The 25,662-nt window shown below is 31.6% G+C and overlaps 4 protein-coding genes across 6 annotated transcripts; 2 read left to right on the forward strand and 2 right to left on the reverse strand.

Moving 5' to 3' along the window:
* The first annotated feature begins 733 nt into the window (after positions 1-733).
* LOC123698473 (serine protease snake-like) lies at positions 734-5,696 on the forward strand. 2 transcript variants are annotated; one of them, XM_045645112.1, is made up of 9 exons: positions 734-936; positions 1,008-1,063; positions 2,027-2,120; positions 3,012-3,074; positions 3,452-3,543; positions 3,875-4,054; positions 4,328-4,547; positions 4,912-5,075; positions 5,488-5,696. In XM_045645112.1, the coding sequence occupies exons 1-9, from the start codon at positions 900-902 to the stop codon at positions 5,671-5,673; spliced, it is 1,092 nt and encodes a 363-aa protein (XP_045501068.1). In that variant the 5' UTR covers positions 734-899; the 3' UTR covers positions 5,674-5,696. The 2 variants fall into 2 exon arrangements, with proteins under 2 accessions (XP_045501068.1, XP_045501069.1); XM_045645113.1 differs by lacking the exons at positions 734-936; positions 1,008-1,063 and adding an exon at positions 1,854-1,931.
* Positions 5,697-6,457: 761 nt separating this feature from the next.
* Positions 6,458-10,161, forward strand: LOC123698606 (serine protease snake-like). 2 transcript variants are annotated; one of them, XM_045645322.1, is made up of 9 exons: positions 6,458-6,648; positions 6,720-6,781; positions 7,155-7,239; positions 7,481-7,543; positions 7,656-7,732; positions 8,286-8,465; positions 8,860-9,079; positions 9,498-9,661; positions 9,905-10,161. In XM_045645322.1, the coding sequence occupies exons 1-9, from the start codon at positions 6,612-6,614 to the stop codon at positions 10,088-10,090; spliced, it is 1,074 nt and encodes a 357-aa protein (XP_045501278.1). In that variant the 5' UTR covers positions 6,458-6,611; the 3' UTR covers positions 10,091-10,161. The 2 variants fall into 2 exon arrangements, with proteins under 2 accessions (XP_045501278.1, XP_045501279.1); XM_045645323.1 differs by having other exon boundaries at positions 7,158-7,239.
* LOC123698605 (serine protease snake-like) lies at positions 10,110-15,627 on the reverse strand. Its single transcript, XM_045645320.1, has 9 exons — positions 15,491-15,627; positions 14,232-14,293; positions 13,845-13,956; positions 12,833-12,895; positions 12,604-12,722; positions 11,951-12,139; positions 11,416-11,635; positions 10,926-11,083; positions 10,110-10,624 (listed from the first exon to the last, which is right to left on the reverse strand). The coding sequence occupies exons 1-9, from the start codon at positions 15,537-15,539 to the stop codon at positions 10,382-10,384; spliced, it is 1,215 nt and encodes a 404-aa protein (XP_045501276.1). The 5' UTR covers positions 15,540-15,627; the 3' UTR covers positions 10,110-10,381.
* A 3,128-nt stretch (positions 15,628-18,755) lies between these two features.
* On the reverse strand, positions 18,756-22,371 carry LOC123698683 (serine protease snake-like). Its single transcript, XM_045645429.1, has 7 exons — positions 22,299-22,371; positions 21,823-21,885; positions 21,321-21,412; positions 20,720-20,890; positions 20,261-20,468; positions 19,609-19,775; positions 18,756-18,959 (listed from the first exon to the last, which is right to left on the reverse strand). The coding sequence occupies exons 1-7, from the start codon at positions 22,369-22,371 to the stop codon at positions 18,768-18,770; spliced, it is 966 nt and encodes a 321-aa protein (XP_045501385.1). The 3' UTR covers positions 18,756-18,767.
* Positions 22,372-25,662: the final 3,291 nt, after the last annotated feature.

Raw genomic sequence — 25,662 nt, forward strand, 5'->3', positions numbered from 1 at the left:
CGATATTGTGAAGTCAACTGTGTTTAACGATTTCATTGTTTTAGTAGTTGATTCATCTATTTGTGGTATAATTTAAAATGTCCTGTCACTTGTGTATTTTCCGCGCTAGTTCCTTGTTATAGGGATCTCCCTTTGTGATATAAGTAATAGCTTGTATTAAATGTCAAATACACCCATAAAAATTCAAATTTTAAACGTTACGGCCGATTTACGATATCTACTATAATATGAGCATTTTATTTATTTAGGTGTATTTATTGTTGGAAAATATTATCAACACTTAAAAGCTTCATGTAAAAAAATATGAAAATGATTCGAGAAATTTGCAAAAATGCGAATACATCAGTACTTAATCAATCATTAACATACACGCTTTAGCTTTTACAGAGAATTGATTTTAATATATTTATTAACATGGACCATGCTTTTTTATATTCGAGCGATAATATAGCAAGATGTCAATGTTTATTATTTTAGATAAGGGTAATAGATTTGTTGTTGATTAAATTATAAAAGTACAAGCATAAAAAACACATTATATAAATTTAAATTTTTAATGAGAACATTTTTAGGAACGCCTGTCGCCGCTATTTAAAAGTCGCGCTTTTTTACTATATTTTTTTAATTATAATATTGTGGCAACCCTAACCATGTCAATTTACGAAACTGGTTTGCGCGTATGTTTTGCCTCAAGATCGGCTATTTACCTCCTTTGCTATTGAGAGCTTGATTATCATCGTCGTCGACAGTTTCGATAAACATTAATTAAATATAGTTTATGATATTATATTAGAGGGTACTGTGTAAATGTGATTTAAGTATATAACTGAGAAGATTAATGTTTCTTAAGGCGTTGAAAATGTGAATTGATTTCATTTAAGCAAAGTTACGTCAATATTATGACGTGTTTAATAGTGTTACTAGTAGTTTTAAATGGTAATTATTTAATGTAATGTTGTTACTTGTTTAATGTTTAAACAAATTTTAAATTTTTAGTATCGTTACAGTGTTATGTGTGAATTCTGAAGATTTTCCAAGCAATGGCGGACGTCAATGGGGAAGCGTGCGTATTTTTTTAAATTAATATTTAAGTTTTTTGGTATATAAAAAAATCCCTTAGTGTATCTTTTTATGTAAAGAATAAAGAACTCGTTTATAAAACAAACGTCATATAATCATATTTTTATTAGCTAGGTATCAGGGGCTTTCCCGCCGCACGACACTGAATACATTATAAGTTCAAGGTCCTGCTCATCTTATCATTGCATCGATAATAGTTATTAAATTGGTAGTATACACATCACACATAATATTATGCTCTTATAACTGACTAGTTGCGCTTCGCGGTTTCACCCGCGTGGCTCCGCTCCTGTTGGTCTTAGCGTGATGATAGCCTGTAGCCTTGATAAATGGGTTATCTAAAACCGAAATAATTTTTCCAATCGGACCAGTAGTTCCTGAGATGAGCGCGGTCAAACAAAGCTGATACCTATTAAATTAAGTAAAATTATTCGCATGTTAAAATTCATAATCAGGGTCGTTACATAAAAACCTGCTAGGACTTGATCAGGTGATCACTCGGGTATGGAGGTAATCTATATTACTAATATAATAAAGCTGAAGAGTTTGTTTGTTTGAACGCGCTAATCTCGGGAACTACTGGTCCGATTTGAAAAATTATTTCGGTGTTAGATAGCCCATTTATCGAGGAAGGTTATAGGCATCATCACGCTACGACCAACAGGAGTGGAGCCAAGGGGGTGAAACCACGCGGAGCAGCTAGTTAGTATAATTTATTTTACAAACTGGATAACATAACTTACTAGTCAGTTATAATATGAATGTTTTATAGCAAAACATACATGTGAATGTTTTATAACAAAAATAACGAGTTGTTAAAAATACGTTTGCTTAGTAAACAGGACAACTACGTAAGAAATATTTATTGTACTATTGTTAATGAACAAATAGTTGAATCAAAATTATGTAGAGTGTGTATTAAAAAACTTATTTGAATATTTTTTAGGCAGCCAATGATACGGATGATTTTAATCCATGTTTCGTTACTCCGCCACCAACACCTGACTTCTCCGCGCCTGGTAGAAGAATAAGTGAAATAAGTAAGTTTTCATTTGGTTTTTATTAACTATTAGCTGTATCCCGCGGTTTTACCCACATTGCTCCGCTCCTGTTGGTCTTTGCGTGATGATATATACCTTATAGCCTTCTTCGATAAATGGGCTTTCTAACCGAAATAATTTTTCAAATTGGACCCGTAGGTAGTTCCTGAGATTTTAACTCAAAACTCTTCAACTTTTAAATATTATTAGTAGTCTCTATCTACACTAATAATATTTTAAAGAGAGATTCCTATAACGGTGCATTTACATCAAACGAGCGAATGCTCATTCTACTATGTAAAAATATTGTAGTGTAAACAGGCGTAGAGCATTCTTTTGTTGTTCTTATTCTATTCGATAATTGCGATTGTATGCAATGTTCTAATACTGAACAACACTGAAAATGAGTTTTCGTTTACACTAAAAGATCACGAAAGAATGCTCTTGCTCTAGGTCTAGCCCCAAGAAGTCTAGCTCTATATTCGTTTGATGTAAATGCAACGGTACATTATCGGATTTAACAACTTTATCATATATCAAAAGGAAGTTTTTTCCAATTTAGGTCTTACTACTACTTACTACACCAAAGTGTTAGTCTTGGCCACCGACAATTTAGGTCACATCTTTTATTTATATTTCTCTACCATTGATGATAGGTAATATAAATATTGGAATAAGCGCGTTTAACATCTCCAAAAAATAATTTATAGTGTTTGGAACCATATTTTTCCAAAACGGCTTTATAATTTTTTATGACTTTTTTGTATATTGATTAGGTGGGTGTTTAAACGTGTGTCCGCTTGTATTGTATAGAAATAAAAAAAAAAATAAGAATTTTGTTCTTTAATTCATAATAAGTATTTCATATAAAGATTTATTTTTTATTTTCAGAATGTTTTGAATACATTTGGGAAATAAAAAAACGCATCGATGAGGGCGTTAGAGCTAGTGAATGTAAGTCCATAATATATGATCTTTACAATTAAATCGATTTAAAACTTTTACAAAATCGTATATGTATTATATTTTATAATATATAAATCAACGAATAAATATTTTGATTTATCTTATTTTATAGCGAATCTTAACGTTTTTGGTTTATATGCTCCAATATATTGGTGTATATATTTTTTATTTATATGCATGTTTACCGATTTTTCCGATTTTGCAAAGTTATGACATACAATACCTATTCATTATTTATTTACTTAAGAAGTAGATATTTTTTTTGTAAAATACCTATTTATGTTAATAATACATATGCGTATTATTAACATAAATAGGTATTTATAGGCATAAGATTTTTTTCGCTATTATTTTGAATTATGTAGGTTTGAAATGGAAACAAAGGCATCCCGGTCCCAACCGTCCCCATTTCGCTGTTGGTGGACATATCACGCTTCCCGGGGAATACCCACATATGGTGAGATTATTATCTAAAATTATTTTTCTTCCATAACTGAAAAACCCATTTTATCATAATATGACGTGTGTAATATATAATATATACATACTATGTAATGCAAAACACACGCATTGTGTCTTATATGAATGGTAATAAAAACAGAGAAGTATACAAAAATAAAATATGATACGTATTTCCCATGAAAACAAGTCTTAAATTTCCATAAGAATATTCCATTGTAATTTATTCCGAGTTGCAATCTTTGTACTTTTTTAGATATAGATAATAAGAAAAGTTATTGTTCTAAATTCTTAATTGTACTGTTTTATATTTAACGTATTTGGTCAAGGGAGCCGTTGGTTGGAAAGCAGCGATTGGCACATGGGTTTTCAAATGTGGCAGTACTCTTGTCAGTTCCAAGTATCTACTGACAGCTGCGCACTGCTCAAGGGCTTCATCTCGAGACACGTCATTGGCTGATCCCGTCCCCAAAATTGTGAGACTTGGGGATAAAAATATCGTTGATGTGGTAAGCGTTTTGTTGCATGCATGCATTGCTAATGTTTATTACTTTAATTAATTTGATATCTTTTAATAAAACAAAAAATAATGGTAATCCCTGACTGTTGCTTATAGTTTTTTAAATAATTATTAGATAAGCATAAATAATTGATTCCCTCATTTTAAAGGTTTATGTGTGTATGTATATATCACCTATCATATTTAAAATAAAACAAGTCTTCCTTCTCTTCTCCCTCTCCTGAAAAGAAAGTTGTATAAATTTATTGTTTTTAATTTTCAGTATGCTAATAATCGATATCCATTTGACGTGGAGATCAAAAGAATTGTAACCCACCCAAATTTTGTTCCTCCCAAAAAATACTTTGACATCGCTATTATAGAAATAAAGACTGAAGTGTATTTCTCAAAGTTGATTCAACCAGCATGTTTATGGACTAGACATGATACTCGCCAACTTGGTTATGAAGCTACTCTAACTGGATGGGGAGTTATTGAAACAGGTCAGGATAATTGTACAAATAAACGAACTTACATGTCATTCTATTGTATAATTATACGATTGGCTTGGTCCAAGATCACCAAACACCCATCCCATACACAAAGGTATTATGTATGCCCATCATCTAGGAAGTTGATAGAATAGGTCATGTTCATAAATTTATAATGCTCTGAAAAGAATGAGTAACAACAGGGTTGACATGAGAAAAAAGTCTCAAAAAATCGCGGCACCCAATGCGAGGAATATGATACTACATTGTTAGTATAGAATAATATCTTGGACCAAGCCAGGACTAAAATTGCAGAGGAGAATTTAAAAAACAAATTACTCAAAAGACAATCAAAATAGTCAGTTCATTCTTACAGCTGGAAGAACTACGTCTCCTGAGCTGCAAGCAGCGCATGTTGATGTTATAGATTCAGAATATTGTAATGATTTACTCCACCAGTATTGCAATAGGCTGTGGTGCGGTTTGGAGCCGCATCAGTTGTGTGCAGGGAAATTAAAAGGAGGAGTGGATGCGTGTCAGGTAAATTTATTTTATAACTAAACTAAATTTCCGTCCGCGGCTTCGCCCGCGTTTTCAAAGAAAAACGATCATAGTTCTCGTTTCTGTGGTATATCTAGAATAAAAAGTAGCCTACGTCTTATTCTGTGTCTTCACGTACCTACATACCAAATTTCATTGTAATTGGTTCGGTAGTATTTGCGTGAAAGAGTAACAAACATCCAACTATCCATCCTCACAAACTTTTGCATTTATAATATTAGTAAGATTTGAAAATAATAAAAAAAGGTGAGAATTATGAAATTCTTTACTTCTAGCTTATAGTTGGTTCACCTTTTTGTCCTTTTTACGACATCGACTACAATTATGTAATTATGGGCAACAACAATCTGCCCTTTCTTTTATATGTAAAGAAAATAATCGGTTGTTTCAGGGTGACTCTGGCGGGCCACTTCAAGTGAAAATACCGTTGCCCGTAACAGACCAAGGTTCGATGCATTATGTAATTGGCGTCACTTCGTTTGGAATTGGCTGCGCGAGAGCAAACTTGCCCGGCGTGTACACTAGAGTGTCCAGCTTCATTGATTGGATCGAGGATGTCGTGTGGCGAGGATTGTGATATAAATAAATATTTATGTTTAACTTGTCTTTTATTTCTTAGTATTTATAACAGGAATGAACTTTTACAGAAAGTTCTAACAATGAACACTTGAACCACGCAATGTATCAAAGTACACGTGTGATTTTCTTCTACAAAATAGAATAGTTTATATAAGTCTAATCTCAATAGTGCATGTCACATCTGGTATTCCAAAATCGGATTTTAATTATCTTATTCAACAAGTAGATTGATTCAAATATTATTAAATTGAATCCTGTAATTTGTTTCACCTTAATAACTGATTGTAGATACATAATATGTAATGGATTCTCAGAAATCAATGATAATAGTTAAGCAAATACACAATTATTTCATCCTAAATATGTTAGAACTAAGGTTGTCGCTAATAATAATTGAGAAATACTTAAAAAAACAATAAGTTCCGCGGTGAATTAATTAAATTCCATACACAAAGTAATTTGTAAATTTGTAATACTTTATAAGGAAACTTCGCATCAAACGTGTTTTTTTCTTAGATGGACATTTTTTTCCCTAGATGTTTGGTTGTTCATCATGAATTTAATAAATTTAGATAAGCATGCAAAAGTATGTATTATATTTAATATATTTAAAATCCCATACTTACACATTCAAAAAGTTTTGATAAAATACAAATGCTATTATATTATGGTCCTCGTCGCGTTATAAATGTAAAGGTCAAGTAATGCTGTGCTGACCCTAGCTACGTAACGCAGGAGGTAATTAAAAACAGAAACTGGTTTGCAGAAGTTCCCAAACAGCTGGGTAATTACCAGTGTTATTTAAGCTTTAAGACATCACGTTGTATCGATTGAGCGAGGTCTATAAACAATACTATAAATGGTTTTTTTGATGGCCTTGCTTATTATAAATAATATGAATTGTGGCTGAAGTTAATCTAAGTGTTGTCTATAAACATGACGTGTTTTATAGTGCTCTTGGTTATTGCTAATGGTAAATATTGTATAAAATGATATTTATTTATATAATTTGAACATGGACTTATGTGATTGTAATACTTGCAGTGCTGTGTGTTAATTTTGCGGATGCTGGATTAGGAAGACGTCGAGTGAGACAATATTACAATGTGGGTACTGTTGCTACTATTCTTTCCACATAATATTACATATTGATAATAAATAATAAATAAATAAAGCAAAAAGCGGTGCTTTATGAAAGTTCGTGTATTATTCTTATGCGACTGTAAAAGTTTCTGTTTTTCATATGGATAAATTAATATTTTTATGATTGGTAACACATCTTGATAGTTGATACTAATATAAATACTATTTGAAAGCCCAAATTAAAAATTTTGGTAGTTGATAGTTATAGTTGATAGTTTTTCTGTAAAGTGTGTAAAAATGTATCCATTTTGAGATGGTGTATACCTATTATGTGATTATTATAAAATAAAAGGTATATCTAGGTTATTGATAAAGGTTAATTCTATTCGTTTTCAGGAGCCAATGAACTATACATTTTGTGAGACTCCACTACCCCCTAAACCTGACTTCTCGGCACCTGGCCGAAGGATTAGTGAAGCGAGTAGGTTATTTTTATAAATCTAAAGGATCTTTTTATCTTTGTAAATATGCCATAACGTGTTGTTTGTGATACATATAAATGAGTTTAGCGTTTTAAAGTAATTTACACGCATATGAGACATTTTTCTGTGATATTTTTTTAGATTCTAATAAAAAATAAAAATTAACTGAAAACTTTCCGCATATGCGAGAGATTTAAATTTTGAGCTTTATTATATGTAACGTTATTATAATAATTTCAGAATGCTTTGAGTACATTTGGGAATTAAAACAACGTGCGGATAAGGAATTAAAAGAAGATATATGTAAGTAATAAGTAATTTTACAAATAAAATAACATAAAATTACGGGTTCTAAATTAGAGATTAAATCATCTCTTAATTTTATTTAATTATCCATGGCTAATTCTTTTAAAAGGTAATAGATATGAATGGGATAATGTACCGGCTATAATACATGGACATATCACAAAACCTGGGGAATACCCACATATGGTAAGTGACATAAATTTTAAATTTATATTTTAATTGAAATAGGACAGGGAGATAATAGTAAAATAGAACAAATTAGTTTTATGACGAACAAGATAGCAATATTGTGTTTAGCAAGCTTTATTCACGTAACGAACGAAAAGGTAGCCTTTGTTCTTTCTCAGGGTCCAAAGATTATCTGTACCAAATTTCATCAAAATCGGTCCAGTAGTTTATACGTGAAAACCGTTCCTCTTTATAATATTAAGTATAGATTAGCTTTAGACCTTATTAAATAATTATGAGATTTCGATGTAGATATAACTGGAATTAAGTAACAAACTTAAGACTGGCAATAATTTGAGCCAATATTTTTAAATAATTCAAAACTCAAATACTATCAAAATCCTACCAAATAAATAATTCATATATCCTTATCATATTAAAACTATTTTAAGAACACCACACAACTATAATTAGTAGGTCATGGATGTTATTAAGGATGAACGAATAGAGGAAAAAGTCGTCTACTCTACGCGAAACATTGCTTCTACGTACATTTTGTTGGTGTTTTCAGGCTGCTATTGGTTGGAAAGCAGCGATTGGCACATGGATTTTCAAATGTGGCAGTACTTTAATCAGTACAAAGCATTTATTGACAGCTGCGCATTGCTCCAGGGCATCAAAACGTGACACATCATTGGCAGATCCAGTACCCAAAATTGTACGACTTGGGGATAAAAATATAGTTGATGTGGTTAGTGTTGAATCTGTTCAATACCTTTAAATTTCGAAAGACTACATATCTTCTATATAACTGCGTTAAAAACAACCGACTTCAAACTGGCACTTGCAACATTTACAAATATAGACAAAAATGCTCATAAAATAAAAACTACTGGGCCTATCCGAATAAAATTTTTATGGGACCAATTCGGCATCATCCCGCATCGAATAAAAAAAGAATCACGTAAATCGGTTAAGAAACCTCGGAGCAATCAGTGTACATACATACAAAAAAAAAACATACCGGCCGAATTGATAACCTCACCCTTTTTTTTGAAGTCGGTTAATAATAACTAGTAAAGGTAAAAGTAATGCTGAAAAGATAAGAGACAGAGTCTATGAAATTTTTGTAATCTTTTTTGCAGTTTACCAACGGCAGATTTCCTTATGACGTGCCAATCGAAAAAATTATAAATCATCCGAATTTTGTGTCTCCAAAGAAATACTTCGACATTGCTATCATTGTAACTGAAAGAGAAATAACCTTTTCGAATTTGATTCAGCCGGCGTGTTTATGGAATAGTTACGATACAAGTAAATTTTCAAAAGAAGCTACAGTCACGGGATGGGGAGTCATTGAAACAGGTAAAATATTGAAGTATCTGTCAGGTATTTTAAATTATTGACTCGGAAAGCACCATCACACCATGAAACATTGCTCAGATGTTAGGTAGAGTATTTCCGAACTAAGCACTTTAGATCACTCTCGCATCCAGTTTGACCGCAAGCCGAAAGTTAATTAATTAGGCCTTAAATATAGCTCTGTGAAAGACTCAATTTTAGGTAATGTAGGTATACGTGATATCTCATTTTTATTTGAGAACTATATAGTTACAATATATTTCAATAATTATTATGTACTCTTAAAAATAAATATTTACACTTTTTTACAGAAATTTATTATTAAAAGAACAAACTATAGGTTATTTTAATAATGAAATAGGTACGAAAAATTACACCGTCACATTACATTGCTTAAATATGTCACTTTTCATTCTTGCAGCTGGAAAAACTACATCACCTGAATTACAAGCGGCGACTGTTGATATTATAGATTCAAATCATTGCAGTGAATTACTTCATACGTCTTGTAACAGATTGTGGTGCGGCTTGCAGTCTCATCAGTTGTGTGCGGGGAAATTAGAAGGAGGAGTTGATACATGTCAGGTATTGACTTTAGTGGACAACATCATCTTTTGTGTATTTTATAGATTAACATTTGAAGAACTGCAATTATGAATTGATTGCGGTTCCATTTTAGAATCAGAACAACTGATTTAATTTTAATATCAAATGACATATTTTTCTAATCACATATAGATACTTAATATTTCACATATTGTGTAATGACTATAATGTTTATACTTTTACCATATTTTGATGTTTGAAAACCCAGTGAATTTATTTCAGGGTGACTCGGGAGGGCCACTGCAGGCAAAAATACCTTTGCCCGTGACAACGCAAAGTGCCATGCACTTTATTATTGGCGTCACTTCCTTTGGCATGGGCTGCGCGAGGGCAAACCTGCCCGGCGTGTACACTAGAGTGTCCAGCTTCGTTGATTGGATTGAGGACGTCGTGTGGCGAGGATTGTGATTGAAATAAACCAAAAATTAAAAAAATGGCGTTTTATTTGTTACTACATAGTTTATCATTGAAGTCACTTTGTTTGGCATGGGCTGCGCAAGGGCAAATCTGCCCAGCGAGCATGTGGTGTGGGGAGGATTTTGATTGAAATAAACCATAAATATAACGAATTATTGGTATCTATTCAATTTGTTCACAGATAATATTATAAAAACTGGGGTTTAATAATTCGTGCTTGCATATTTTTTCCTTTTACGCCTTCATGATTTTAAAATTTTATTTCGTTAATTTATTCGTTTTTCACGTTCTTCTATGAAAAGTTAAGTTTTTGTTTTTAAACAGTGATTTAATAACTTCCTCCTTTTCTTCAGTACCCCATACAGTTTTCTCGATCCAATTTAAAAAACTTGATACTTTAGTGTATATTCCTGGTTTATCTTTTTGGCCACATTTAATTCCAAAGGATGTTATTCCAACAACTGAGTTCATAGAAGAATTGGTTCCCGTATCGATCTTTATTTGCAAGGGGCCACCGGAATCTCCCTGTAAAAACAAATATTTGATATGAAATAATTATTATTTAAATATTTTTGGGAGAAACGTAATATCTATCTGCCACCACTATTGAGGACAATATAGGTGTCTTGATCTTAAATAGTATGGTTTTGATAACTTAGCCTTTATCAAGAGACTTTCTCTGAGACCTATCTATACAAATTTGAACACAATATGAGGATAAATCGAAATCATATTATGAAATAGTAAAATGCTTAAACATAAATTTCCTAACATCTTGTTTGTGAAAAACAAAATGAATGATATAAAATTGAAAGAGGCTGATTACCTGACACGAATCAACCTTGCCAGAGAGTTTTCCCGCGCATAGCTGGTGCTTCGCGAAGCCGTGCCAATTTCTGTTCCAGGAGTTACGGAGTACGGGACTGCACTCGCTGTACTTCAGCATATCTACAATTGCTGTTTGAAGGACTGTGGCTTGTTTCCCTAAATTAAAGGAAATTTTGAACTATATATTTTTTAATTTGACTTGACTTTACATTATTGACTTCATTTAATACAATTTTTTTAATATATATTGATTGCCTATGTTTAACGGTACTTAACATCAAGAGGAATTTATTAACAAACCAGCTTACGTGGGTTACATGGGGTTAGCCGTTAGAATGAGTATTCGCTCGTTTGATGTAATGCCCCGTCATATGCCTGATTTCGAAGTGGACATAGTCGTTGTTAAGAGTGTTAACTAAATAACGTAAAGTGCTTTTTAATACTATGTTTGATGAATAAAAAACAATTATATTAATGGCAAACGTTACCGTCTTCAGTGACACCCCATCCAGATAGTATTCCTTCTTGGCCTAGATACTGACTCGGTGGTTTGGACCACAAGCAAGCTGGGTGGATATTGTGAGCGAACTTCACTTTATCCACCAGCTCGATGAGAGCTATGTCATAGTACTTCTTGGGAGACTTGTAGCGAGGATGGGTTATGATTCTCTTGATCGTCATGTCAACTGGGTCACCGTTGATACGAAACTGGTAAAAATAATACATTGATTGGTTTAGCCAGAAAATGTAGAGTCAAATTGGTTCTAGTTTAAATTGATAATCGTTTTTAAGAATTTTCAGCCGAAATTCAATAAAATTCCAGGTTAATGACAGATATTTAATAAAAATGGATATGTTCAAGATACATTTATTGTCTTGTAGTTTTCTGGGTTCAATGAAAGCTTTTTATTTAGCAAAATTAACATTATGTTTAATTGAATCCGTATATTGAATGTGTCAAAAATATGTTTTTTTTTATCTACATCAAAATTATTAATTTAGAAACAAATTAGTAATACTTACATCATCTTCTTCTATATTCTCCACGCCAAGCCGGACTACCTCAGGAGTATTACTGACCACATCTTGGTGATACATCAAGGAGAGCCAAGTGCAGTGGGCAGCTGTTAGAACATATTTTTCACTAATAAGAGATCCGCCACATTTGAATACCCATTTAGTTTGTCCATTGCCCCGCCAGCCTATCGCACCCTGAATAAAAAAGGGGTTATTAATATTGATTCAAGTTCTACCTGCGATTTTATATGCGTGCAAGTCGATAAAACTCATGCAAAATCTTTGGCAGTTGCAATCAACAAATATTTTTAACCTATTGCATAGCTTCTACCACAGCGGGCCTTGAGCGCGGGGACCGAATCGAGAAATTCCGTAACGAAAAAACCTCACGCTCCCCACTCCGACCGGCGGAGGTGTGGCTTGAAAGTTGAAGGCATAGGCATGCAATAGCTTTACCGCGGCAGTCCCCGAGTGCCACACGTCGTTTTTTTATCCTAATTACTTTGATTCTTAAGTTTTTAGTCTAATAATAATAATAAATTTTTTAAAAGAATACTTATTTTGCTACGACTTATCTTAAAAACATTCGATTGAATGTAATGCTACTATTTTTGCTTCTTTTTTAATCAGGTGTACCAGGCAAAACAACAGTAGCTTACCATGTGAGGAAACTCAGCTGGTGCCGCTGGACGTCCCCCGAAGATAACAGTTGGTGGTATGAATAAGAACACCTCTGGAATAACTCCCCGTTTGATTTGTGATATGAGATAGATGCGACCTAAAAATATATTATAGGTACATAATATATACAAAGTATTCCATCGTAGATGTAATATATTTTGATACTTGTATATTAGCTCTCCTTTTTAAAGCGATTTAATGACTTACATTTATCATCTGCTTCTATTTGGTCTTCAATATTTTTCACTTCCCATATATATTCTAGACATTCTGAAATGAAAAAATATATTTATAACATTCTAGATCACTTACTTACTTTGTTTCTCACTGCTAAAACCTTCCCATCTACGACAAACAATCCAAAAACAAAATGAACTAAATCGGTCCAACTGTTGTTGAGTTTTAGCAAGACTACAGAGTATTTATAAATTTATATAATAGAGCAGCAAATTGTTTTATTTTAAGAACTTAGGATTCATTTTTCGTAGACCAATTTACTAGATACATTTCCTTATTTAAAAACATTAACGAATAAGTATTATGTCTCGTAAGACATGTTTAAAACTATCTACTCTCGAAAATTGCGACGAAAAAGCGACGACATTATAATAATGCCACGAATACATTGCCGAATGAGTTGTTTTACAAAACGGTTAGTTGCTTACAAACCGTCACTTTATGTTAAACAACTGAATGAGTTGGAACTCGATTGTCATTGCGCTACGTTTAACTAAACCACTAGTTTGTACTTAATGCAGGTTGGCTTATCTGCAGTCACTGTATGCGGGTATTTGAATATTTTGTTAGCAAAATCACATACATTATTTTGGCTATGAAAACTTGGTTTATGCCAAAGTGTTGGTATTCAATTCAGCGCTTTGGAATCATCTGGCATTATTGATAAGTTCATTCATCATTTATTTATTAAGTACTAACTGCCCCGACAGATTTTGCTCTACCCTCCCTTTTCGTGTTTTCTCTCCATAAGAACCATACTTGTGCCAAGAATAACGTTAAAATAATTTGCGAATTGGTAGAGCCGTTCTCAATTTGCTTGGCTATCTGGCGAATAATTTTTATTGTATAGACTATAGATTATTATATTAAAAACTAGATGCGTATGTCGGTTTTTTAGTTTAATAATTTAGATTTATATATCTTAATGTAATAAATAATAAATAAAAATAAGATTTGCAGTACATAGTTCGTAATGACTTACTCGCTTCGCTTATCCTTCTTCCTGGAACATTAAAATCTGGCTTAGTCGCCATTGCCGGGTTACAAATTTCGTCTGTCGCATTACTGAAGTCGTATGCTTCTGTTGCATTGTTCTGCAAATTGTTTATGAAAGCTATAAAATTCATTTAAGGTAAATTCTATTCTGTACCTATTTTTATTTGTTCTTTTTTTAAATAATGTATTTAACAAATAGAATATTAAGATATGCATTGTAAAACAATACTTAGTTACTTTTTAATACTCCTTGGTGGTATTAGCAAGCTACTAGTTACTATTCTGTGGTATTAGTTAAAATCACCCAATTAATCGAGATTAGGATAATTTCTTTTAATCCTACTTATACAAGTAAAAAGTCCAATTTAAATACCTTCAGTGCGTTAACGATAAAAGCTTCGATATCATCATTGGAAAAATCAGTTGTTAGTCTTTCTGAAAAATATGTAGTATATTTGGTGAAGGTTTTAACACAGTATTAACAAGTCAATAACTGCGTTAAAAACAACCGACTTCAAACTTGCACTTGCAACATTTACAAAAACAGACAAAAATGCTCATAAAATAAAAACTACTGGGCTCATCCCAATAAAATTTTTATGGGACCAATTCGACAACATTCCGCATCGAACTAAAAAAGAATCACGTAAATCGGTTCAGAAACCTCGGAGTAATCGGTGTACATACATAAAAAAACATACCGGCCGAATTGATAACCTCCTCCTTTTTTTTGAAGTCGGTTAAAAATATAAGGATGCTTTAGATATATTTCTTATTGTACATTAACTAATGTATTAATTGTGCTAGGTAGAAACCTATATCGTATAGTTCGAATTAAAGGCACTAGATAAAAGTAATAATATAATCTATTTTATTATAAGAGAAACAGACATAAATGCATCCTTATTATACAAAACATAAAAGTTATCACTTATCACTTAACCGTTCCTTTATTGTAGATATTATCCCTATGACTTTGAGAATCAAGGAAATTTATTGTATTATCCTTATGAATTTATTAAGGAAATACTGTTTAATAACTATATTGTAATTATGATTTTAATAATCAATATTTCAATAATTATTTAGTATTATTCAATACTTTAATAAATTAAAGCTTTTTTTAGTAGATAAAAATTATTTCGCATTTTTCGGAAAACATATTATATTATTTTCATATGAACCTATTGTACTCCTTTATACTATATAAATTGGTAACTGACGTAGTGTGGTAACCATAGCAACGCCTACAAATAATCTAACGCGTCCGTTGTGTTTATGTATCAGTCAATTATTCTCTTTAATTGCTTTTTCATGACATCGAAAATTAAAATAATTTAATATCCAAATTGTTTTAAAGCAACGAGCTATTATATTATTTACAATATTTAACTTGAAATAATGGTGTCCTACACTAAAAACTTGATATAAATAGTTCTGGTTAAGATATACTAATAAATAGAAATGAAACCATGAATGTACCTATGTGTATGACTAAAAAATAACCACTGAATTACCTATGCCATTTATCCATAAAGTATCAACATTAGATACGACTAACAAGCATGCTATGCAATTAAAAAAAAACATAAACGTAATCTTAATACAAAGGACCTTAACACAAAATATTACCTGCATTAGAACAGATGAATGCCACAAACAAACAAACTAGTAAATACATTATCACAGAAATAAACAATATTATATTATTATAAACTGCAGGTCGCCATGTCTGCTACAACTCGTCGTAAGGAAATACGATGTGTGATTGATGGTCGTATTATATTAACAGGTCTTATGACGTTAGACATCCTTTAGGTATATATTAATATAATAATTCAATTATGAGTTAGTAGAGATATAGAAAATAAGGAAAAAAGTGTAATAATCTCATAGAAAATGAAAGACCTTATCATCTGATAAGGCTCCAAGAAAAATTGGTTATTGTTTGTTGCTTAGATATTTAAATGATCCCAAAATGATGTGTTGAAGCCAAGTTGAAGCTAAGTCAAAACGGGTATAGAGTTAAAACTCGTTTTTGTTTATATCGTGTTCAATTTTTTATAAGTAGGTTTGTATATTCATGTTTTCTGATATTTTTGAGATCATTAGTTATAGTAGTGGCTTCTAGCAAAGGTGACTGATTTCAATTAAGGGGCTTAAGAACAACTACATAATATTTACTAGTAGTGGCTTCTAGCAAAGGTGACTGATTTCAATTAAGGGGCTTAAGAACAACTACATAATATTTACTAGTAGTGGCTTCTAGCAAAGGTGACTGATTTCAATTAAGGGGCTTAAGAACAACTACATAATATTTACTAGTAGTGGCTTCTAGCAAAGGTGACTGATTTCAATTAAGGGGCTGAAGAGCAACTATTTACTAATACAGGTATGTCTGAAGGTTTGAGATTCTACCGATCATATAGGTATTAAAGAGTAACAAGGGTATTCTGGCAGAATATCAGTTGCCCGGTCAGCTAGTTATTTTGAAAGAATTTATTAGTAAACGCTATAGGTACACATATTAATATTATCCAGGATAAATTATTATTAAGCTGACGTCATGTTCTAGCTATTTGTGTCAAATTTTATCCTGTTTTGCTAAAATACAATACTACTTCATAATTGAACAAATTGATTATTTGAAATACTAAGATCAAAACGTAATTATGCTATCTTTATGTAAATATCGGAATATCCGAAATTGAACCTAGGAATTTAGACTTTTTTTACAAAAATATAATTGTAGTATCCAAATGCTCAACATCATTCAACTCACTATACTATATATATATAATCAAGTCATTTTTATTCGAAGTTATAATATGGAAAATAATTTATGGGCCATAAAATAATCTATAGAAGTAAACTGTAAACGGTATTTTTGTTAATTTGTATTAATATAGCCATGGACCATGTATATGCAACTAATTAATATTTAGAAATATGTTTAAAATATACGATATCCTCTACTAACAATAGCTATTTATTATTATATGTGATATGTGTGGAATTAATGGTTTTTAATGTACTTACATTTTTCTTATAAGTATAATTATGTAATAGTGGTAAATAAAATAAAACACAAAGTATATTAAATCACTTTATATTTCAGAAATACGTGTAATTCTAAAATTAATTTTATAACAATAAATGTTTATGTACATTTTTAATAAATTAATGCAGAAATATCGAATTGTTCAAATCTACATATAATTATAGAGATTATTAGATATACAAAGTGCATTTTGTATATTCAACATATATAATAATATTTTTTTTACCTCAGTACCTAATAGAAATTATTTGAGTGGATTAGAAAAAACATGCATTATTTCTAAGCAGTCTTTATGCATAATTAATCTATACTAATATTATAAAGCTGAAGAGTTTGTTTGTTTGTTTGAACGCGCTAATCTCAGGAACTACTGGACCGATTTGAAAAATTCTTTCGGTGTTTGATAGCCCATTTATCGAGGAAGGCGTCACATCATCGCGCTAAAACCCGTAGGAGCGGAGCATTGCGGATAAAACCGCGTGGCACAGCTAGTTAATTATAAACGACGACGTACGAAAGATGATTTTCTTTTAGTCTCAAAAAAATTACGCTTTTAAAATTAAACGTGACATTTTATAGTTAGAAATTTTCTATTACCCATTCTAGTTATAATTTAAAATTGAAGTACTAAATAATAATTTATTCTAAACTTCTTTCTTTTAAACATACATAGTAATTACCAATTCTAGAAAATTCGAAAAGTTAAAATTATTCATTCTTAACATTTCTTCATTACCTACTACGAGAAATATTCACAATTTTTCAAATACAAATAACAATATTTATTTTTAACTTATTAATTAATATACCCGTATGATTTACAAAAAATAAGGGATGATTTTTACAATTATCTCTTTCTTTTGTTTTCTAGCGAAGTGATACTTTAGGTAAGGGCATTGAAATATCAACCCTACAATAAATAACAATAAATTCTTAGATATTAAGTTGAGCAAAATTTTATTTAATAAAAAATATCACATTGAACTTAAATACTACATAATTTAAATTATACACTAAATAATTGTGCTGTTAATCAATTGATAGTATGGAAATGATCTAATAATATCTACGAATAAATAAATTATTGTTAATAATAATTTTAGTTCTTTTTAAGTATTGTATTTAAACGGGTATTAAAATATTATATTTAACGGATCACAAACAATATTAAACATTAATAGGAAAACATAATTTTCAGGTAAAATAATTATCTAACTAAATTTTACTCCAATTCAGAATATTTATTTAAGACTTTTATCAATTTAAACTAAACTTTTATTTAAGACTTTTATCAATTTTCTAATTTTACTCAAATTCAGAATATTGACTTTTAGACTTTTATCAATTTTCTAAACTTACTGCCCTATAGAACTTATCTAATAAATACTTTTGTTAATATTGCTAATAATGATAATTACAATAAATACCTTAGAATAAAATTTCACTTATTCAATCATCAAAATTTTAGTCCAACAATTAGAATTGTATAAGATGCGCTGACAAGCAGAATCCATACTTAAATGCGAAAGCTCTGTCTGTCTGTTACTCAATCACGCCTTAACTACTGAACCAATTTGCATGGTATTTGGTATAGAGATATGTATTTTGATATCCGAGAAAGGACATAGGCTACTTTTTACCCCGGGACATAGGATAGCTTTTATCCCGGAAATCCCACGGGAACGGGAACTATGCGGGTTTTTCTTTGCCTGCGCGGGCGAAGCCGCGGGTGGAAAGCTAGTTGTTAATAAAATTAAATATAATTATACAGGTTGATACAAAGTTTCACAAATCTCAGCGTCATATATCATGACCGTCATATTATCTTATGCCATATTACTTATTATTTTATTGGCCAGCCCAAACAACACCCTCTATCCAGTCAACAAAGCTGGCCACTTTAGTATAAATACCAGGTTGTTCTTTCTGACCACACTTGTTCCGCTGGAATCCAAATGAAGTTATTCCAATGACCATGTGCATAGTTCCTTCGTGCTGCGTCTTTTTGAGTTCCACTTGAAGTGGTCCTCCTGAATCTCCCTGTACAAAATATATGACACCATGAATATTATGTTTGATATGAAATACTGCGATTTATTTATCACAAAAATATGTAAATTTTTTACACGAAAATGATGTAAGCTAATGTAATATATGCATTGGGAGAATATCAGATGATTATAATAATACTAGCTTACCGCCCGCGGCTTCGCCCGCTTTCTCTTAAACGATTTGAAATTTAAACTATCCTATCTCTCAAGTTGGATCGAACTGCACATGGTGTGCGAATTTCATTATAATCGGTTATGTGGTTTAGGAGTCCATTGAAGACAAACATTGTGACACGAGATTTATATATATTAAGAATTAGTTAATTTAATCTTAATACATATAGACGGTATTATTGAAAGGATCATTCATCATCAATCATACGATCATACCCTATTTATTGGTATAATTTAGAGTAAAAATTCTTTTTTTTTTGAAATTTTGAATTTTTGCGATGCGCGCGCACACCGACACCTAAATTTAACAGCATGAATTTAGTTCTAGGTGGTATGAAAATTGATAACTATGTTCAAGTTGTATATTCTAGTATTTTTGCCATACGCCAAAGAAGTATAACTTCTAACGCGTGTACATAAGTACACACACTCTTTTTTTGTATCGTGATGATAAACAGACTTACATGACAAGTATCCACCCCTCCCTGTATCTTGCCGGCGCACATCTGGTGCTCCATGAGGCCCCACCAGTTTCTATCCCGGTACATGAAGCCGAGCTTGTCGCACAATTTCGTGCCTATGATGTCCACGCGCCCTAGTTGTAATGTTGACGCTTGTGACGCTAATCTTGCTAAGAATATAGAACATAAATGTTAACACACATATTTTTACGGTTAGTTGTACAGTAAATTATTAATTTTTATCATCGTGAATGCACCATTTTATTAACTGACTGAATTAATTGGATTGGGGGATTAAGAGATTATAAAATTGAAGCTACAATGCTGTTTATATGTCATAATTATAACCTCTCTTCTATTGAATATAATATTTAGATTTTAGTCAGTCAGTCAGTCACAGTCCAACCAAAACAATCTCATGAATGTTGACAAGACGCGAATATAAGGCTTGTACCCTTGCTTGTACCCACATTGTACCCAGAAAAAGTTGTCAGTTTTGACGTAGCGCCAACCGTTGTAGAGCTAACTCTACAATCCCTAATTTAATGAACTATACCTTAGTTCAAATACGTGGTTTACCTAGAGTAATTTAAGAATTACAATCTACCTTAAACAATATACCTAATATAGTAATTACCATATATATAATAATTACCGTCTGTAGCTCCCCATCCAGTGACCGTGGCATTGACAGCTTTAAAGAATTGTAGCGGCAAACAAGCTGGCTGTATCAGCTTGGTGAACTGCACTTGTGTTTCCAGTTCTAACAACGCAATGTCGTAGTATTTCTTTGGGGAGTCCCAGTATGGATGCCGGATGATTCTCTTAATGTTAACGTCGACGGGAGTTTCATATTTAATCCGCTAGAAAAGAGTCGAAAGAAAAAGTGTAAATAACTAAAACGGTTGTACATAGTAGTGTATGCAACATTTAAGCATGAAGTGCATTGATTACTTAGAAATTATGAAATATATGAACGTTGTGCTATTTGATTCACGTTAATTTACTTATATTCGATTTTAGTTCAATAAAATGTTGTCTTATCTACTAATAAAATGTGAGCTTTTTTTGCCGAGTTAATAGTTTGCCTTTTATAGCTTTGCAATTTACATACCTTAATATCTCTAGTACCAAGACGAACGATTTCCGGATCAGCAGTGACCAGGTCTTTGGTCGCTATAGAAGTGCAATGAGCAGCTGTCAATACAAAGTTGGGGCTGATCAAGGAACCGCCGCATAGGAACAGAAGCTTGTTCCCTCGTTTTCTGCGCCATCCTAACGCAGCCTGAAAGTAAAGAACTGCTTTAATTTGGACAAATAAATACTTATTAAAAAGGCAAAGAGAGTTTTTGTATAAATATATTCGCTTTTATATCGGGAAGCACAAGATGATATTCGATTTCAGGTACTTCAGTTCTGTTTGCGAGTACTAATCAGATTAATGAAACGGTCTTTTATTTCTTTAATGTAGTAAAGAATATCACACAAATAGGGCTAGGCTATTCTATTCTAGGCTATTCTAGGCATTCAATTATTTTCTCACAATTATATGGAAAGGAACTGAGAGATTGGAGAGAGATGGACATAAAACCATCTTTATACGTTTACGCACAAACATACTAACTTACTCCTTATTGCTTATCAACTCTTTTAGTATCTACAGATAATCTAAAACGTATAGTCTCTGTTTTTGAAAAGAGTGTTGTGATACGTACCATATGTGGAAACTGGCCAGGTTTCGTCGCATGGTTACTTATTATCGCGAATCTTGATCTGTGGTTTGAAACTTTGCCTTGTTTCATAAGACCTGAAACGACAATTTTTACAATATTATGTAATCAGTGCCGGCGTTAGGGGGGGGGGGGCTGCTTGAGGTGGCAATGGTCCAGGGCGACAAATTCTGGGGGGCGCCAAGGTCTGATATTGATTCCCTCAAGTGGGCGCCACAATATTTTCGCCCGGGGTGTCATTGGCCCTTACACCGGCACTGTATGTAATCGCCTATTGTGCAATGTATGAGTCTGTCATTTTATGTATTGTCTTTAATTTGGTGTGTACAATAAAGCTCTCATTTATTTATAAATGTATTTAATATAGTTATTGTGATTTTAAGTGAAAGTTTGAAATTTCAATTAGTTACGAAATTATACTACTTATTTTGAAGGTAATAGTTTCATTTATTATACTCATTATATAAACTTTATTTAAATTACTTACATCTTTCTTCTCTATCGCGTAATGTGTCTCGGTTTAACATTTCTGACAAATACTGAGCGCATTCTGAAACGTTCATATTTATAAAATTAATTAGTAACAATATGCATGAAATAATTAAGTAAATAAAATCGCTTATTATGTGTATGCAGATAATATTCATATTCTATTTATGCCCGACCAAATTTCAGCATTTATTTTATGTACTAATAATATTATAAATGCTAAAAATAGTGAGGATGGAGGGATGTTTGTTACTATTTCACTCAATTACTTCTGAATAGATTAGAATGAAATTTGGTATGTAGGTAGCTAGAAATGCCACAGGAACGGGCACTATGCGGGATTTTCTTTGAAATTGCGGGCGAAACCTGGGTTGAAACTCTAGTCTTGTATATGTTATTACCTATAATATGTTATTACATTGTTATTAGGTTTTGATGAAACTGTTTCATCAATTAAAAAAAGTTTTTACTCACTCTGCTCACTGATTCTTCCGCCGGTCATACGTGGCTTTGGTAATACAACTTTTGCACACGGATCCTCGTGCATTCTCATTGCCTGTGCTCCTTCAGTCGTTTCATAATGGATCTGACTATCACGGAAGATAATTTTGTCCCTTTCGAAAGAGTCGCTTGAAGTTCTCTTTGAATATTTTATACGAAAGAGTGAATTGTTTTTATTTAATATACTTTTCGTATCTGAAAATTGTTTAAAATTAGTACAATGTTAGTGTTTCTAATTTTGTTTATGTTAATGCATTCACCTTTCTGAATCTCTGGTTAAAATTGTCAAATCTATGTGTTACAACGATTGAAAAGCGCTTTTAAAAGAAGTTGAATGAATAAATTATTGAGTTTTATTCCTAACATTTAGTTATTTAAGTATCTATGTAAGTATCAGTATCTATTAAATGCGTCTGTTTTGAGAAATGCGAATACAAGATTAAAGGTTAGGCTAATTCGTACTTCATCATTCATTAAGATTCGTCTTACTTCATGAAGTAGTTATAATAAGATATTATTTCATGAAATGTATATTTCTATTGTCTATCTCTATTTATATTTTATAGAATAAGAAGTGATAAATCTTTCCATTTAATTTTATTATGGCTTGATGATTATGTTTATAAACTATAGTATTGGAGGACCATTGTTTATACTTTTTTTTTAAAAGAGTACAAAAATCTCAAATGTTCAACTTATTTAATTCATCTATATTCGTATGATTTATTATATTAAACGTATCATAAGAGGTTATCAATGTATTCATATAATATAAAGATACTAACCAGATGCACATAATAATAATATGAATCCGATAAATATAGTTCTCAATAACACTGTTTTTTCACTGTAGTACATTGCCAATAAGTTTTGTATTGTTGTAAATATAAATAAAAATATATTAATTATTCCAATATTAAACCCGATCGTAACGGAGCACTGTTCCATAATGACTATATGATTTGGTTCGGCTTTTAATATACGTCTGTCATTGGCCTTAAAAGGTAGCCGAAATTAATACGCTATAAGGATAAAAGTTGTAATTTTGAGTATTTATTACGTAGGCTACTCGTATAGCGACTATTTTTCTCTAGTGACCGTTTTGATAAAAAGTTGCATCCACTAAAATGTCATTATGATAACTTTTTATTTAAAAGCAATTTATATTTTTTTAACTACCAGGATTACGATTTTTTTAAATATAAAAATGCTAACAAAATAAAAAAGCGCCGCCTTTGGCGCATTATGTTAGTACATATAACATACTCATTGTATATTTTTTCTAGTCCTGCAAAATCCTATAAATCAGTGTATCCCTTGAAAGTGAGCATTTTACACGATGTATTCTTTGACGCAATAGTCAGGACTCACGCAGAAACAGATAAACGTATTTTCATACAATTTGAGTTTTGACGCATGTACGTAAATTGTTTTTAATCCACAACTAGAGATACATACATTGACCCCCTGTTTCACTCGCATCATGTTTTGATTTCTTTTTAAGGTTTGGTATATCTGTTTCAAAGTTATCAAAAGAATTATATTAAGTGTGAAAATGTAACATTCAGGTAGAGTTAATTTCGAATTATGTTACTTACGTATGAATTTATATACTATCGATGAAATTGGTCCAGTAGTTCCTGAGATTTGCGCGCTCAAACAAAAAACTTCTTTAGTTTATATTATCAATATATAAATATACCATTTGACTTCTAGATACTTATCTTCTAGATTAAAAGCTAAATAATCTTCTAGATTATAAGCAGAATTTTAAATGACATCCAGATAGTGGATGGTTAAGACTGTTTCTTGCCTAATAGAGCAAAATAGGGAGAAACTGTAACAGTGTAGGATAACTCGAAACTATTGCATCAAGTAAAGTGGTTTTCGGGCATTCATGAATGGATGGATGGATGTGGCATCTATCTATTATTAAAATCTGATTAAATGTATGTTAGTGTTGTGTTGAAATTGCTAAGCTTTATAAGGTTGTTTGCAAATTCTAAAGTATTACTAAGTTTGTATTTAAAGTCATTGTGTATTTGTCAAATGGTGTAATATTATTTCAAGAAGGTATCCTAAGAAGGTATCATACACATTCTTAAAAAGTATTAACATCTGTGATATAAAAACAAGAGCGTCCATCAATTAAACCAACTTATATGTATCCCAATTGGTTCAAGACTACGTTACTTTTCCAAAAAAGTCTTCAAACGAAATCGCCTGTCCAAAAAAGCTCTTTCATTCAAGACTTTTCCAGTTTTCATATAGAATACCTTATCCTATGTTTTCGTACATCTCAGTGCCCGAAGCTACTTGGGTTTAAGATATTAACGGCAAAATTCCTGGCCACGATTATGAGAAGACGACTTTGTGAACATTCTTGTCTCTTAAATTTACGAGGGAACAAAATTCTAAACATAGACTTAATATTTCGGATTAGCTCTTTAGCTCTAGCTCGTTCAGTTGGTAGATGGTATGCTGATAATATTTAAATAAATTTTAATCCTTTTAACTAATATAAAGTATTTTTATTTTTTATTTATGTCAAATAAACCGCGTTAACTCTATACAACATGATGCAGTATTTTTTCCGAAGCTACGCTCTTTATTTTTCAGAAAAATTTCTCTCTAGTGTCTCCAAAAAATTTTTACTAGAATCATTTTTAAAAAGATTTAAATTTATGTTAATGTAAACTCTTATAATAAAAAATCGTTGTATAAGTATAAGAGTAATTGTAACGAATTGTTTTGTCATAATTTATAATAGCGATATACCTATCATGTTACTAGTACAGTTAGGATTTCCCAAATAGCATTTACCACAGGTTTCAATTGCACTATAGGTATTATTTATTAACAAATTCTTTCACAGTATTATGTTACACAATATGGGAAACAGTATTTCGCAGTAGTTCACAGTATTATGTTACATAATATGGGTCTGGGACGTCCCCCCGCCACCTGGTGGTCTACCATATCAAAAGACATGGAGAGAGCCCAATTGAATAAACAGACAACCCAGGATAGACCATCCTGGCGCATGAGAACGAGGAGAGCCGACCCCAAATAAAGGGATAAGGCAAAGGAAGAAGAAGAAGGAAGAATATGGGAAATACCATTATTTTTGATAAGACGCGGCTTCGCTAGTATTTCTCCTAGATGACTAAATGTCTACATTTATTTATTAATATTTATTGTATGTAATATTAATATGAAATTTCACTTCTTCATAATTAATGAAAAAAAACGAATATAATGAAAACTTCCTGATTACCTTATAGGTAACAAATTTTCCCGCTCAAAATACAAGATGGCGCGTCACTGCATTCCATTC

The sequence above is a fragment of the Colias croceus genome, chromosome 16 (genome assembly GCF_905220415.1).
Source record: "Colias croceus chromosome 16, ilColCroc2.1".
NCBI lineage: Eukaryota > Metazoa > Arthropoda > Insecta > Lepidoptera > Pieridae > Colias > Colias croceus.

What these genes read in the sequence shown, in the direction of transcription:
- LOC123698473 (XM_045645112.1), top strand. Translation starts at nt 900, where the DNA reads ATGACGTGTTTAATAGTGTTACTAGTAGTTTTAAATG. An exon ending in GTTACTAGTAGTTTTAAATG is followed by an intron (nt 937 to 1,007) that starts GTAATTATTTAA and finishes GTATCGTTACAG; the next exon opens with TGTTATGTGTGAATTCTGAA. An exon ending in ATGGGGAGTTATTGAAACAG is followed by an intron (nt 4,548 to 4,911) that starts GTCAGGATAATT and finishes TCATTCTTACAG; the next exon opens with CTGGAAGAACTACGTCTCCT.
- LOC123698606 (XM_045645322.1), top strand. Translation starts at nt 6,612, where the DNA reads ATGACGTGTTTTATAGTGCTCTTGGTTATTGCTAATG. An exon ending in GAGTGAGACAATATTACAAT is followed by an intron (nt 6,782 to 7,154) that starts GTGGGTACTGTT and finishes ATTCGTTTTCAG; the next exon opens with GAGCCAATGAACTATACATT. An exon ending in GAGGAGTTGATACATGTCAG is followed by an intron (nt 9,662 to 9,904) that starts GTATTGACTTTA and finishes AATTTATTTCAG; the next exon opens with GGTGACTCGGGAGGGCCACT.
- LOC123698605 (XM_045645320.1), bottom strand. Translation starts at nt 15,539, where the DNA reads ATGTATTTACTAGTTTGTTTGTTTGTGGCATTCATCTGTTCTAATGCA. An exon ending in ATTCATCTGTTCTAATGCAG is followed by an intron (nt 14,294 to 15,490) that starts GTAATATTTTGT and finishes CATATTTTTCAG; the next exon opens with AAAGACTAACAACTGATTTT. An exon ending in AGAATATAGAAGAAGATGAT is followed by an intron (nt 11,636 to 11,950) that starts GTAAGTATTACT and finishes TATTTTTACCAG; the next exon opens with TTTCGTATCAACGGTGACCC.
- LOC123698683 (XM_045645429.1), bottom strand. Translation starts at nt 22,371, where the DNA reads ATGCACGAGGATCCGTGTGCAAAAGTTGTATTACCAAAGCCACGTATG. An exon ending in CGGAAGAATCAGTGAGCAGA is followed by an intron (nt 21,886 to 22,298) that starts GTGAGTAAAAAC and finishes TGAACGTTTCAG; the next exon opens with AATGCGCTCAGTATTTGTCA. An exon ending in TTGGTACTAGAGATATTAAG is followed by an intron (nt 20,469 to 20,719) that starts GTATGTAAATTG and finishes ACTCTTTTCTAG; the next exon opens with CGGATTAAATATGAAACTCC.